A 13488-nucleotide genomic window follows, 5' to 3' on the forward strand; every position below is an offset into this window, starting at 1 on the left:
CTTTATCTCAAAACACAATGAATACAGGCCATGACAACACATTACATAGCCATTTTAATGAAATTTAATCAGCCTTTTACGGTAATAAATAATTTATAAAATCATACCCATACAAAATGTTTCAACAAAAACAATACACAATTGTCAGTTCTCAATTCGACACACATTTCTTCCTTTTCAGTTACACCATTCCATTTCCTGATTACAGACAGCAGATCGCCTCCTATGATACAGCCTATTCACAAATACTAAAAGTTCCCTTGAAAGTAGATTCATGCACACAACCTTGCTCACTGAAAACAAACAGAAAGGAAAAGACCCACAACAACCCACAAGTAATAACAGTTGTGATGCACGCCTTGACTTCACAGTTGCTACTGTATGCCTTCATCCTGACCAGTGCCAACCCAAAAGTAAATGAAAGTCTACAGAGTAAATAAGGCAGCAGCCGCACCTCTCCAGTTTTCCTCTCATAGTGGTAGAGGCTGCTCCATCAGCAGAGGGAGCGTGGTGAGGCTGTGGTCAGGCCACAGAAAAGGGATTTTGTTTGTGTGTGTGTGTGTGTGTGTGGGGCGACAGAAGGGCTTTCCCAAATATTCATGATACATTTCGATAACTCCCTTCAGTTACAGACGACAAACTTGCTATGCTGGGTAGCCATTCTGAGTCGCCATCTCTTTTGCAACTACAAGCATTTGAGGCTCATTATTACCCTTATTCATCCTGCAACATAACAACAACATGATACAGCACGAGTTTATCATGACAGTACAGTATTAGCATACAAGCTGTCCAGCCTTTCCATATGAATGGTTAGGCAGGAGGGCTTTAAGGCTGAGCAGTGACTGGAGACTCTGACAGTCTTCTGTGTTGTGTTGGTGAGGGGATGCAAGGCTGACAAGCTGCTAGTTGAAGTCCAGGCAGAGTAATAACAGAGTAGATTCTCTCTGATGCCATAGCCTCCATTTCCAGGCTTTCTCATGTTTGTTGGGAAACAACAGCCGTGCGATGATTGAGACTTACGAGTAGGGTGATGCGAGACTACTGAGGCCATGGCCACAGAGACCTGATGGATTCCTTAGCCTGACCCGTAGAGGTGCAGGGGTCTGGGCCTCCGCAGGCACGATGGACCCTCTCTCTGGTTCCTACTGCCAGGCTGGCTCACTGCACACAGCATGCTGAGGAGGGCGAGCATCGACAGACAGATGTGTTAGAGACGGCATTATCATCATATAGACATGGCTTACCTCAGTACTGATCTGTGAGTAGATTTCTGTTGAGTAATTAAGATTTCCAATGTATTCAATACACATGGCAATAAAAAGGTATAATGGCTGTATTACTGTCCTGTGTTATGGGACAAGCTCAGAGACTGATGCTGTGTACCAAATGGCACCCTATTCCATACATAGTTCAGCCCGGTCAAAAGTAGTGAGCTATGTATGGAATAGGGTGGCATTTAGGATACAGTTGAGAGCATTAGGCCTAGACTTTACTGCTTTGTTTGTAGTTAGCGTAGTAGTAGTTTAAGGTCACCAGCCAGACAGTATTGGGCATTGCTGTGACCCCTCTAGCTGGAGAGCTGCCAACATGACATGGCTGACTGTGGCCGCCGGTGTGTTAAAATAACAGCTACGTAACAAGCCATGTTTATGAAACCTGAATCTGTTCCAAATTCATTGAACCCCCTTTGCACATAATTCCTCTGGAATTTCTAACTCGAAACAGGATATTGTCTGGTTCTACTATATATCAACTAACTCCCTCCCTTGCAGCTAGTGTGTGTGTTGTCCAAGTGTGTGCATTGTGCATGTTTGTGTTCTGTATGTGTGTGTTGTGACTGGGGGGGGATCATTCTCCTTGGTTATAACCAAGTCTCACTTTCACAAGCAAGTTGGATTTTATAGGTCAGAGGGCAGAGCAGCCCAGCGCTGTACAGGACTGAGCTGAAATCAAAGATCCAGATGCTCCTACGGGGAGGCCAGCATGGTAAGACAACAGCTTGTATTTTAGTAGTGGTTAAACCTCCACTGAAGGGAAATTTCATTACAGCTTCTCACTTAACCCCTGGTTAAGTAAATGACCAGTCTGCTTAGCTGCAAGCCCCTGTGCTGGGACGTTCTGTGACACACACCCCTATACCAGCACGTACACAATATCTAGGGGGAAATGTGAATACTATGCTATCCTCACAATAATACTCACAACTTCTCACAGATTCTGATAGAGGCTCTCGATCCATTGAAACGTCTTTTTGGGTCTCTAGCATCTGAAAGACACAAAAAGACTCAAAATCCTGGGCCAAACTGTTAATGTGGGATTTTTATATCTACTAATATCTAAAGTCAAGTCATCGCTATTCCTACCTTGATCTGTTCTTTGAGGTATTCAGCTCGGGTCATTAGGCTCTTGATCTGCAAAGTGAGAGGTGGTGTTTAGTATGTAATCCATTCACAGTCATCCACATTCTCCTATCTATAACGTCTGATGATGGTGATGATGAGGGTAGACCAAGGTGGATGGCCTCCTATAATGACCCTTTAAAAGACAGACCTGTTGTGGTAGAATAATCATCCTGACCGAGACAGAGGCGGCTGCATCCACCCAGACTCCCAACATTTTATATCATATTAACCTCAGCACCAAGGCTGTAATACTATCAAATCACACCCAAAGTAAGATTACAGCTGTAATATTAATGTATTAACCTTCCAACTATTTCAAGGCTGGTGTTCTTATATGATAAGCCCAGGCATATTGTACTGGGAATTACAGCCCTGAGTTAAGAAAGGCTGAACTGTGCTCAAGAGATGAACCAACACACATGGAGACCATTCCTAGCTGCAGTCGGGGCTCTTTGTGTTCTCACACACATGCTTTTGATCTGCAGTCCTCCCCAGCGTTCGATTATTATAGCCGCATCTGAATTTACTTAAGCCAAGCGCCCATAAAACTTCAAATAGGGAGGTCTGTGAGCCCAGCTTTAAATCTCTCTCCCTCTGGGGTTTGTTGTTGAAACATTGTTGTGTGTTGTTGACCTGGTTGCTTGCAAAACAAATGCTCAAAACAGAAAATAATAACTTTCCGTCACCACTGAATATTAATACAGTCAAACTAACTGTTGTAAGAGTATACCTCTCCAACTAAATGTCAAGGGAAAGGCTTGGCTATTTCACCTGACCATTGCTAGTGCAGTGGATACCATTATAGTGTCATATGACTGATATTGTTATAGATTTTTTTAATTTCACCTTTATTTAACCAGGTAGGCCAGTTGAGAACAAGTTCTCATTTACAACTGCGACCTGGCCAAGATAAAGCAAAGCAGTGCGACATAAACAACAACACAGAGTTACACATGGAATAAACAAACATACAGTCAATAACACAATAGAAAAGTATATTTACAGTGTGTGCAAATGTAGTAAGATTAGGGAGGTAAGGCAATAAATAGGCCATAATGGCAAAATAATTACAGTTTAGAAATTAAACACTGGAGTGATAGATGTGCAGAAGATGAATGTGCAAGTAAAGATACTGGGGTGCAAAGGAGCAAAAAATAAATAACAATATGGGAATGAGGTAGTTGGGTGGGCTATTTACAGATGTGCTACGTACAGGTGCAATGATCTGTAAGCTGCTCTGACAGCTGATGCTTAGGAAATACAAGTCTCCAGCTTCAGTGATTTTTGCAATTCGTTCCAGTCATTGGCAGCAGAGAACTGGAAGGAAAGGTGGCCAAAGTAGGAGTTGGCTTCGGGGATGACCAGTGAAATATACCTGCTGGAGTGTGTGCTACGGGTGGGTGCTGCTATGGTGACCAGTGAGCTGAGATATGGCGGGGCTTTACAAAGCAAAGACTTATAGATGACCTGGAGCCAGTGGTTTTGCTACGAATATGAAGCTAGGACCAGCCAACGAGAGCACACAGGTTGCAGTGGTGGGTAGTATATGGGGCATTGGTGACAAAACGGGTGATGCTGTGATGGACTACATCCAATTTGCTGAGTAGAGTCTTGGAGGCTATTTTGTAGATGACATCGCCGAAGTCTAGGATCGGTAGAATAGTCAGTTTTACGAGGTTATGTTTGGCAGCATGAGTGAAGGAGGCTTTGTGCGAAATAGGAAGCCGATTCTAGATTTAATTTTGGATTGAGATGCTTAATGTGAGTCCGGAAGGAGAGTTTCCAGTCTAACCAGCCACCTAAGTATTTGTAGTTGTCCAGTCAGAACTGTCCAGAGTAGTGATGCTAGACGGGCAGGCGGGAGCGGGCAGCGATTGGTTGAAGAGCATGCATTTAGTTTGACTTGCATTTAAGAGCAGTTGGAGGCCACGGAAGGACTGTTGTACGGCATTGAAGTTTGTCTGGAGGTTTGTTAACACAGTGTCCAAAGAAGGACCAGAAGTATATCAGAGAATCACCAGCAGCAAGAGCGACATCATTGATGTATACAGAGAAAAGGGTCAGCCAGGAATTTAACCCTGTGGCACCCCCATAGAGACTGCCAGAGGTACGGACAACAGGCCCTCTGATTTGAGACACTGCTCTATCTGAGAAGTGGTAGGTGAACCAGGCGAGGCAGTCATTTGAGAAACCAAGGTTGTTGAGTCTGCCGATAAGAATACGGTGATTGACAGAGTCGAAAGCCTTGGCCAGGTCGATGAATACGGCTGCACAGTAACCAGTGGCGGTTATGATATCGTTTAGGACCTTAAGCGTTGCTGAGGTGCACCCAGATTGCATAGCGGAGAAGGTACGGTGGGATTCAAAATGTTTGGTGATCTGTTAACTTGGCTTTCGAAGACATTAGAAAGGCAGGGTAGGATAGATTTTTATTTTATTTTACTAGGCAAGTCAGTTAAGAACAAATTCTTATTTTCAATGATGGCCTAGGAACAGTGGGTTAACTGCATTGTTCAGGGGCAGAATGACAGATTTTTACCTTGTCAGCTCGGGATTTGATCTTGCAATCTTTCGGTTACTAGTCCAACGCTCTAACCACTAGGCTACCTGCCACCCCTTATAAGTCTTTGAAGAGGGGGATGACTGCGGTAGCTTTCCAATCTTTGGGGATCTCAGACAAAACCATTTTGTAAGTCGCTCTGGATAAGAGCGTCTGCTAAATGACTTAAATGTAAATGTAATACGAAAGAGAGGTTGAACAGGCTAGTAATAGGGGTTGCAACAACTGAGGCGGATAATTTTAGAAAGAGATGGTCCAGATTGTCTAGCCCAGCTGATTCGTAGGGGTCCAGATTTTGCAGCTCTTTCAGAACATCAGCTATCTGGATTTGGGTGAAGGAGAAATGGGGAGGCTTGGGCAAGTTGCTGTGGGGGGTGCAGAGCTATTGACCGGGGTAGGGGTGGCCAGGTGGAAGGCATGGCCAGCCGTAGAAAAATGCTTATTGAAATTCTCGATTATCATAGATTTATCGGTGGTGATAGTGTTTCCTAGCCTCAGTGCAGTGGGCAGCTGGGAGGAGGTGCTCTTATTCGCCATGGACTTTACAGTGTCCCAGAACGTTTTGGAGTTTGTGCTACAGGATGCAAATTTCTGTTTGAAAAAGCTAGCCTTTGCTTTCCTAACTGCCTGTGTATATTGGTCCTAACTTCCCTGAAAAGTTGCATATAGCGGGGGCTATTTGATGCTAATGCAGTACGCCACAGGTTGTTTTTGTGCTGGTCGAGGGCAGTCAGGTCTGGAGTGAACCAAGGGCTATATCTATTCGTAATTATACATTTTTTGAACGGGGCATGCTTATTTAAGATGTTGAGGAAAACACTTAAGGAATAACCAGGCATCCCAGGTCAATATCCTTCCAGGATACCCGGGCCAGGCGAATTAGAAAGACCTGCTCGCTGAAGTGTTTTAGGGAGCGTTTGACAGTGATGAGGGGTGGTCGTTTGACCGCGGACCCATCACGGACGCAGGCAATGAGGCTGTGATCACTGAGATCCTGGGTGAAGACATCAGAGGTTTATTTTGAGGGCAGGTTGGTCAGGATGATATCTATGAGGGTGCCTGTGCTTATGGATTTAGGGTTGTACCTGGTAGGTTCCATAATAATTTGTGTGAGATTGAGGGCATCTAGCATAGATTGTAGGACGGCCGGGGTGTTAAGCATATCCCGGTTTAGGTCACCTAACAGTACAAATTCTGAAGGTAAATGGTGGGCAATTAATTCACATATGGTGTCTAGGGCACAGCTGGGGGATGAGGGGAGTCTATAACAAGCGGTAACAGTGAGAGACTTATTCCTGGAAAGGTGGATTTTTAAAAGTAGAAGCTCGAACTGATTGGCCACAGACCTGGAAACCATGACATAATTCTGCAGGCTAACTCCACCCCCTTTAGCAGTTCTATCTTGGTGGAAAATGTTATAGTTGGGGATGGAAATTTCAGAATTTTGGTGGCCTTCCTAAGCCAGGATTCAGACACGGCTAGGACATCAGGGTTGGCGGAGTGTGCTAAAACAGTGAGAAAAAAACTTAGGGAGGAGGCTTCTGATGTTAACATGCATGAAACCAATGCTTTTACGGTTACAGAAGTCAACATATGATAGCGCCTGGGGAATAGGGGTGGCTACAGGGCCTGGGTTAACCTCTACATCACCAGAGGAACAGAGGAGGAGTAGGAGTAGGATAAGGGTACGGCTAAAGGCTATAAGAACAGGTCGGGAACAGCGAATAAAAGGAGCAGAATTCTGGGCGTGGTAGAATATAGTCAAGGTATAATGTACAGACAAGGATATGGTAGGATGTGAGTACAGTGGAGATAAACCTAGGCGTTGAGTGACGATGAGAGAGGTTTCGTCTCTGGAGGCACCAGTTAAGCCAGGTGAGGTCTCCGCATGTGTGTGGGGTGGGACAAAGGAGTTATCTAAAACATTTTGAGCGGGACTGAGGGCTCTACAGTGAAAAAACCCCAGTAAGAACTAGCCAAGACAACAGTAGACAAGGCATATTGACAGAGAGGGGCATATAGCAATCACAGGTGTTGATCAGGAGAGCTAAGACAACAACGGGTAAATGGCGATGAACGGACAGAGTTGGTCAGTTAGGTACATACAGGGCCTGAGTTCAAGGCTGGGGCCGACAGGTAAACAAAAATGACCTATTATTGAAACAGTCCAGGGGCATCAGCTGTGTTGCCGAGTGATCATAGGGTCAAAAGAGCAGCAATAGGTGAGTCAGGGTGCAGTTCAGTAGTCACTACTAAGCTAGGCGAGTAGGGGACACAGCGTTCAGAAAAGCTAGCGGGCCGGGCTAGTAGATGGTTCTTCGGCGACATCGTAACAGAATAGCCTGTTGAGACCACATCGGGTGATCACGTCGGGAGTCCAGTCGTGATGGATCAGCGGGGCTCCGTGTCGACAATAAAGGGTCCAGGCCAATTGGCAAAGGAGGCATTGTAGCCCTAGAATTAGCTGGTATATGGGTGATATATGTACGCCAGACTACAGTGTCACTGATCTATTAAGTTAGTAGCTTTTATTCAGGGAAACATTCACGTGACTACCAGAGAATGCTCCTGGGTGTTGTGTCCCAGATATAGCTGTGCTTGTTTGGTCTCAGAGACATGGTGTGTGTATGTCTTCAGGTGCTCTGTGCTGTTATGGCGAGCACTGAACCAGGTCTCTCCTCACCCCCTTACCTCACATTCTCACCTAAACCCTCTCATCCACCTCACCCCCAGTAACTCACCTCAACCCTCTCATTCACCTCACACTCAGTAACTTATCTCACATTCTCAACCAAACCCTTTCATCCACCTCATCCCCAGTAACTCAGATCACTTTCTCACCAAAACCCTCTCTTCCCCAGTAACTCACCTCACCGTGGAGCAACTCTCTCCGGCGCCCCTGGGCTTCAGCTGGAAGACAGACATAGAGGGGGAGGAGAGGGAGAAAGAGAAGGAAGGAGGGTGGGTGGAGAGAATATAAAGAGATGAATCACTGCTCACCCAATCACCATGTTTGCACAAGAGTGAGTATTTTACCGAGCCAGTTTGGTTGTGATAGCCCACTGAGGCTCAGGGGGAACCCTTGAAACTGAAGCAGCCTTTCTTCAATTAGCCTGCCTGAGGAGGAGGGGACCAGTTCTCCAGCAGCAAGGCATTCTGGGAAGAGAATGTAATCAACCAAAGGCTATAGCGAGACAAAAGGGACAATGTTTTCTTCCACAGTCCCCCTGGTCTTGCTGACGTGCCACGGTCCCGTTCCCTCGATCCATCATGATTATTTAACGACTCAAGCCGCCTCTTCTCTATTAAGATAGATAATAGTTTTTATTTGTTTCCAGTGTGTAATAACACTGAGAAATTAACTGTTGGGCTCTCAATGGGAACCAGATGGCAGCAAGCGGCTCTATACCACACACAGGGTGCTGGCACCAGGTCTCATCCATAGCTCAAAGCCACATCTGGCTCCAGCATTATCATCCCCATCCCGCCTGCCTGCCTTGCCTCCCTCCACCACTAGGACCATCTCCCAGATGAGGTCATGTGGAGTCAGGGCTAATAGAGACCAGGCCACAGCCTAGAGGAGTCTCGTCCACATACAGACACTGAGCCAGAGCGCCGAGGAGAGGAGACCATTATGGGCCACCACTGCCACCGTCTCTCTTTAATAACAATAACAGCCAGCCAAAGCTGAGGGCTGGAGACACAGCAGGCACTCAGGGCAGGCTCTGCTGCGGTCTCTGATGTAATACCCTCTTAATTCTGGAGATTGAATTACTATGTTACTCCCGGACTCCCTGCAGGGTTGTAAAATCACACCTGTGTTTATTAGAGTCCATGCAGCAGACGCTGTATGTGGCATAGATGACTGACTCATTGTTTTCCCCATCTAAAGGACTAATATAGTCTATGTGGGATTTTCAGTGAGTTGACCTTACCTGCCAGGGCTAGCAGTAGTTCTCCCAGACTCTGCTGGTACAGAGCCAGTGTATCATGGTCCTCTATCCCATTCTCCTCCTGGAATGCAATACAAGTGTGTTATGAAAAGGGAAGACATCCCACTATGGCATATTAGTCCACTCTCAAGAAAGCACCCAGATCCAATAGCAGCAGCCTTCAATCCATCCTGCTGTAGACAGCATCTACAAGCCACTACCACTCCTCTCTGGTAGTCTCCCCTGAGCTCCATCATCATGCCCTGCTCATGGTAACCAGTCCCCTCAGCTTACCATGGTGATAGCTGTAGATGCCAGCTCCAGAGCAGCCAGCACCCGTGGTTGGTCACGGGACATCTCTGAGAAGAAAGAGAGAGAGAGAGAGAGAGAGAGAGAGAGAGAGAGAGAGAGAGAGAGAGAGAGAGAGAGAGAGAGAAAGAGAGAGGAGAGAGGGAGAGAGAGATGGACCTGAGGCCTTCTCAGAACACCGCCTCTAGGTACTCCTTCTGAGTTATGAATGTGTTATCAAGTCCTTATGAAGGTTCCCTTCAAATAAAGTAGGGTTTAAATTAGGTCTTCTATATAAGGGTCATGAAATACGGTATTTATGATGTACAGCAGGTAAAGTTAGCTGTATTACCTCTCAGGATGTCTCTGGTGGACTTGAACTGCTCAAAGCAGAGGCTGTTGTCTGCAGACACCAGAGCTTTCAGCTCCTCTGCCCTGGACACGTACTGACTAACCTGCAGGAACGGTTTATATTGCTGTCATTCACTTCATTCTATGATGTCATCCATAGCATGTGTTTTTCATCCATGCCAAATGTTATTCAAATAATTTCAGTCTAACCTTTGGGGTATGAAAATACAATAGACCAAATATACTTGTACTCTGTACCTTTTGCCTAAGGGCATCTTTACGCAGTCTGTCTGTCTCATCTGGAAAGGGGAGAGAAGATACATTCCTTAGACAGTTACCAATAGTGTTCTGATTATGTCATCTCCAGTTCTGTGAGCTTGTATCACTTTTCAGTTGATGTTTGACTGTGGTACGGAATTAGACATTATATAGATGAGAGACCTGAGAAGTTGTTATTGTGGCAGGTAGGGGATGTACGTGTTGCTCTTACAGTGAATGGCGGGGACAAAGTGCTCTAGTGAGCTGCAGTACAGAGACAGAGCAGCTGATCTATCCCCCTCCTGGTCCTTCTGAACAGCTTTCAGGACCAGATCCTTCTGCAAGAGGAGACAGACAGGGAGTCACACCAATACATCTAACTCTCTTTCACACACCCGCATGCACCCACACGCACACTCACACGCACACACACACACCGCTTTCCCCAGGCTCTCTGCATTGGGCATGTGCTCGAGGTCCACCCAGGGGTGGGAGAAGAACTGAGCGAAGGTGAGGCGGGTGTCAGGGTCCCTGTCCAGCAGCCGCAGCAGTAAGTCCCTGCAGTTCCTGGACACTCTGGCCCCTGCAGGCAGCTGAGACACACAACACAACCAGAGAACCACAATGTTTTTATAAGAAGTTGCAACACATACTTTGTGTTATCCTTGATGATTTTAAATGTAGTGTTTCCACTTGTGGCTGGAATTATATTTTTTAAATGGTTGAATAAATGATATCTATCTTCCAACTAATTACACTCTGTCCTGGCCACTGGATTGAGGAGGAGACTGTAGTACCCACTCCGGCACAGGAGTGTCCCTTCCAACAAGAAAGCACTGTGAGAAAAGGTTTATTGGGAAAGTGTGCCACCATGTGGTGGCAAATATTCTCACAGGGGAAAGAATGATTCTTCGAGCAGCAGTCACAGAATGAACAATCATTGCTACCACACATTTCTTTAGATAGATGTAACAGAGCTTACCTCGATGGGCTTGTCACTGCGGATCTTCTCCTCCAGTTCAGCATAGGATCTGGAGGCAAATGGTGCCCGGCCAAATAGTGTCTCTACATACAGAAGTAAGAACAACAAATAAATTATAAGAATAAGTGAGAAAGCAATATAAACTTAAACCATCTTTGACATTCAAAGCAGTAACGTTGAACTTTGATGTCACTGAAATGTCTGGTTTGTGCTTAAGAGAGCATAGAGTGTTCTTGAGGACATAGTGTTCTATTTAATTGCACAGAGAGATGAGATAGTTATCCATTTAAATCTGTACTCTTACCATACAGGATGACTCCCACAGACCAGAGATCGACCCTGGAGTCATACTGCCTTCGACACACCATCTCAGGGGCCATGTAGAGAGGAGAGCCCCTCAGAGCACTCTGCTCATCCCACGGAGACATGTAACTCGCAAAGCCAAAATCTGACAACAGCATAGGGCAAAAATGTTTTAATGCTCAGTGCCCTAGACTAGCCTCAGTCAAGACTTTGATACACCTGGTAATACTTGGAGCAGCATTTCAAAATCCTCTAATGCATGATTCAGTGGTGCAACTGTTGCATTCCATAATTTTAAATGTCACAACTGAATAGCGCAGAGACAGTGCCACCAATAACCTCTGGCATATTGGCACTGCTATGATTTCGCAGCTATATCACAGTCCCATGGTGATGAAATGCAAAATATGAATAAAGATAGAAATGTGACCATAAGGAATACTGTATGTAAGTGTGATTGTGGCACTTGCCAGTGTGCTGTACCTGCTAGTTTAAGAACAGAACCATTGAGCAGAATGTTCTGGGGTTTCAGGTCCAGATGGGAGATGTTATGATTATGGAGAAACTGAAGAGCGCAGGCTGTTTTCAGACATGTAGCAAGAGAAGAGGGAGTAAGAGAGAGAGTGCCTTATTGCTGTTGGTCCCACCATTTGTTTGTTATATGTATACTTTGACAATGTAAGTAATATAACTTGCCATGTCATTAAAGTCTTCTGAATTTAATTGATTTCAGTGGGAGAGAGAGGAAGAAAGAGAGATAGTGGGAGAGAGAGAAAGAGAAAGAGAGAGAGTGGGAGAGAGAGAGAACTGCTCAACATCATTAAATAGTTCTCTAAATAATGTAGGTTACTTATACCCAACGCACCACTGACTCTGGTGTGACTCACCTATCTGCTGCAGGAAGAGCCGAGCCACCCTCTCAGGTAGCAAGCGCCTACTGTGGATGAAACGGGACAGGTCCCCACCAGAACACCACTCCAGGATCAGATAGATGTTTTCACTGTCCCACTGACCAATGGCATAGAACACAATTAGACTCAATTCACTCAGACAAGGATATGAAATGTCGCCTGCTGAGTCCCAGATCAGTTTGTGCTCTCTTGTCTGGCAAGCAATGTGGGAGTCAGTATAGCCTATATGAAATGTACTTATATGAGTGGGGATTGGCTGATTAAATATTGGGCTGATTAAATATTAAACTGATTGTAAACCTGAAAGTCCTTCAGCTGAACAATGTGAGGGTGGCGAACAGTTTTCAGGATCTCTATCTCAGTCAGCAGGTTCTCCATAGACACCTTGTTCAGAGTCTTCTTCCCAACCACCTTCACTGCTACCACCTCCCGGTTGTCCCCCTGCACACACAGATCCAGTAGTCTGAACAATGCTCTAGTCTGGGACATGATATCAGTTTGGAAACCAGGCTACAGGGGAAGTCTTAAAACTGTCATTTCTATTAGGGAAGTTGCTACTATTTACTTGTGTTGTTTATGCAAGTAGTTGTGCTTATAGGCTAGCTAGTAGCTAGCTAACTCGGTCTGCAACGAATGGCGTACCTTTCTGTATGCTTTGTAAACTGTCGCATAGGTGCCACTGCCCAGCCTCTCTGTGAGAATGAAATTAGCCAGTTTCGGTGGGGCGAAGCTCGAAGCCATGATGATGATGTTCACAGTTGCATCAAAGTTGCTGTGGACCCCTTCACTGCTGCAAAGTGCACTAGAACATATATAGAGGAAGTTGGTCTATATAATTCAAATTTAGCTACAAAAGCAATGCCTATATCTGACCAGACTGAAGTGAAACAGAAACGTCTACAACAATGGCTGTTGCAGCTAGCTAGTACAGTACTACATAGGAGATATGTTGAGCTGACTTGCAGCTACCTCGTAAGCAATTATTATTATTATTTTTTAAACTCAGCCCATCTTCTATACTTCTCAGAAATGTGTATATTTATACAGATATTTACCGTCATTCAAGTATAAATACTGCCGAATTTGCAGAATGATTCTTCTTCTTCAAAGTTGTATTGACAGACTATACATACACCTTGGTGTATTGCCGCCACCTACAGTACATGGTATTGACACCAAAAATATTTCAATTTCGGGAAGGGGGCGAAATAAAACAACAAAAATCAAACAACCGTCCCACTCCTTCAGTTACATTCAAATCACATCAATACACAGACTCCGGTACCTGTGAGTTGCAGAATGATTGTTTACATCGCTAGCTAGCTCCACTGTGAACATGCTGTCGTTGTCAGCTGGCAAAACACGTCAACTCGTCGATGATCCAAACCATGGCACATTTTCTCTACTGCCCCCTACCGGTTTGATATTTAATACTCAGCCTTATCTGTAAATGTAATCCAGAGAAGACAACCTCACATTTATTGAAATAGTAATCAGT

At 45.1% G+C, this 13488-nt stretch overlaps 1 protein-coding gene across 4 annotated transcripts; it reads right to left on the minus strand.

The window, feature by feature from the left end:
* Positions 1-35: 35 nt before the first annotated feature.
* On the minus strand, positions 36-13371 carry LOC135550760 (serine/threonine-protein kinase ULK3-like). 4 transcript variants are annotated; one of them, XM_064981864.1, is made up of 20 exons: positions 13276-13371; positions 13046-13144; positions 12633-12792; positions 12291-12431; positions 11967-12087; positions 11563-11658; positions 11081-11224; positions 10777-10859; positions 10551-10613; positions 10232-10387; positions 10027-10132; positions 9795-9835; positions 9538-9640; positions 9192-9256; positions 8901-8979; positions 8002-8121; positions 7835-7875; positions 2367-2414; positions 2206-2269; positions 36-1178 (listed from the first exon to the last, which is right to left on the minus strand). In XM_064981864.1, the coding sequence occupies exons 3-20, from the start codon at positions 12729-12731 to the stop codon at positions 1162-1164; spliced, it is 1587 nt and encodes a 528-aa protein (XP_064837936.1). In that variant the 5' UTR covers positions 12732-12792; positions 13046-13144; positions 13276-13371; the 3' UTR covers positions 36-1161. The 4 variants fall into 4 exon arrangements, with proteins under 4 accessions (XP_064837936.1, XP_064837944.1, XP_064837954.1 ...); XM_064981872.1 differs by lacking the exon at positions 10551-10613; XM_064981882.1 differs by lacking the exon at positions 8002-8121.
* Between the last annotated feature and the right edge of the window lie 117 nt (positions 13372-13488).

This window comes from Oncorhynchus masou, chromosome 1 (genome assembly GCF_036934945.1).
Source record: "Oncorhynchus masou masou isolate Uvic2021 chromosome 1, UVic_Omas_1.1, whole genome shotgun sequence".
NCBI classification, from domain to species: domain Eukaryota; kingdom Metazoa; phylum Chordata; class Actinopteri; order Salmoniformes; family Salmonidae; genus Oncorhynchus; species Oncorhynchus masou.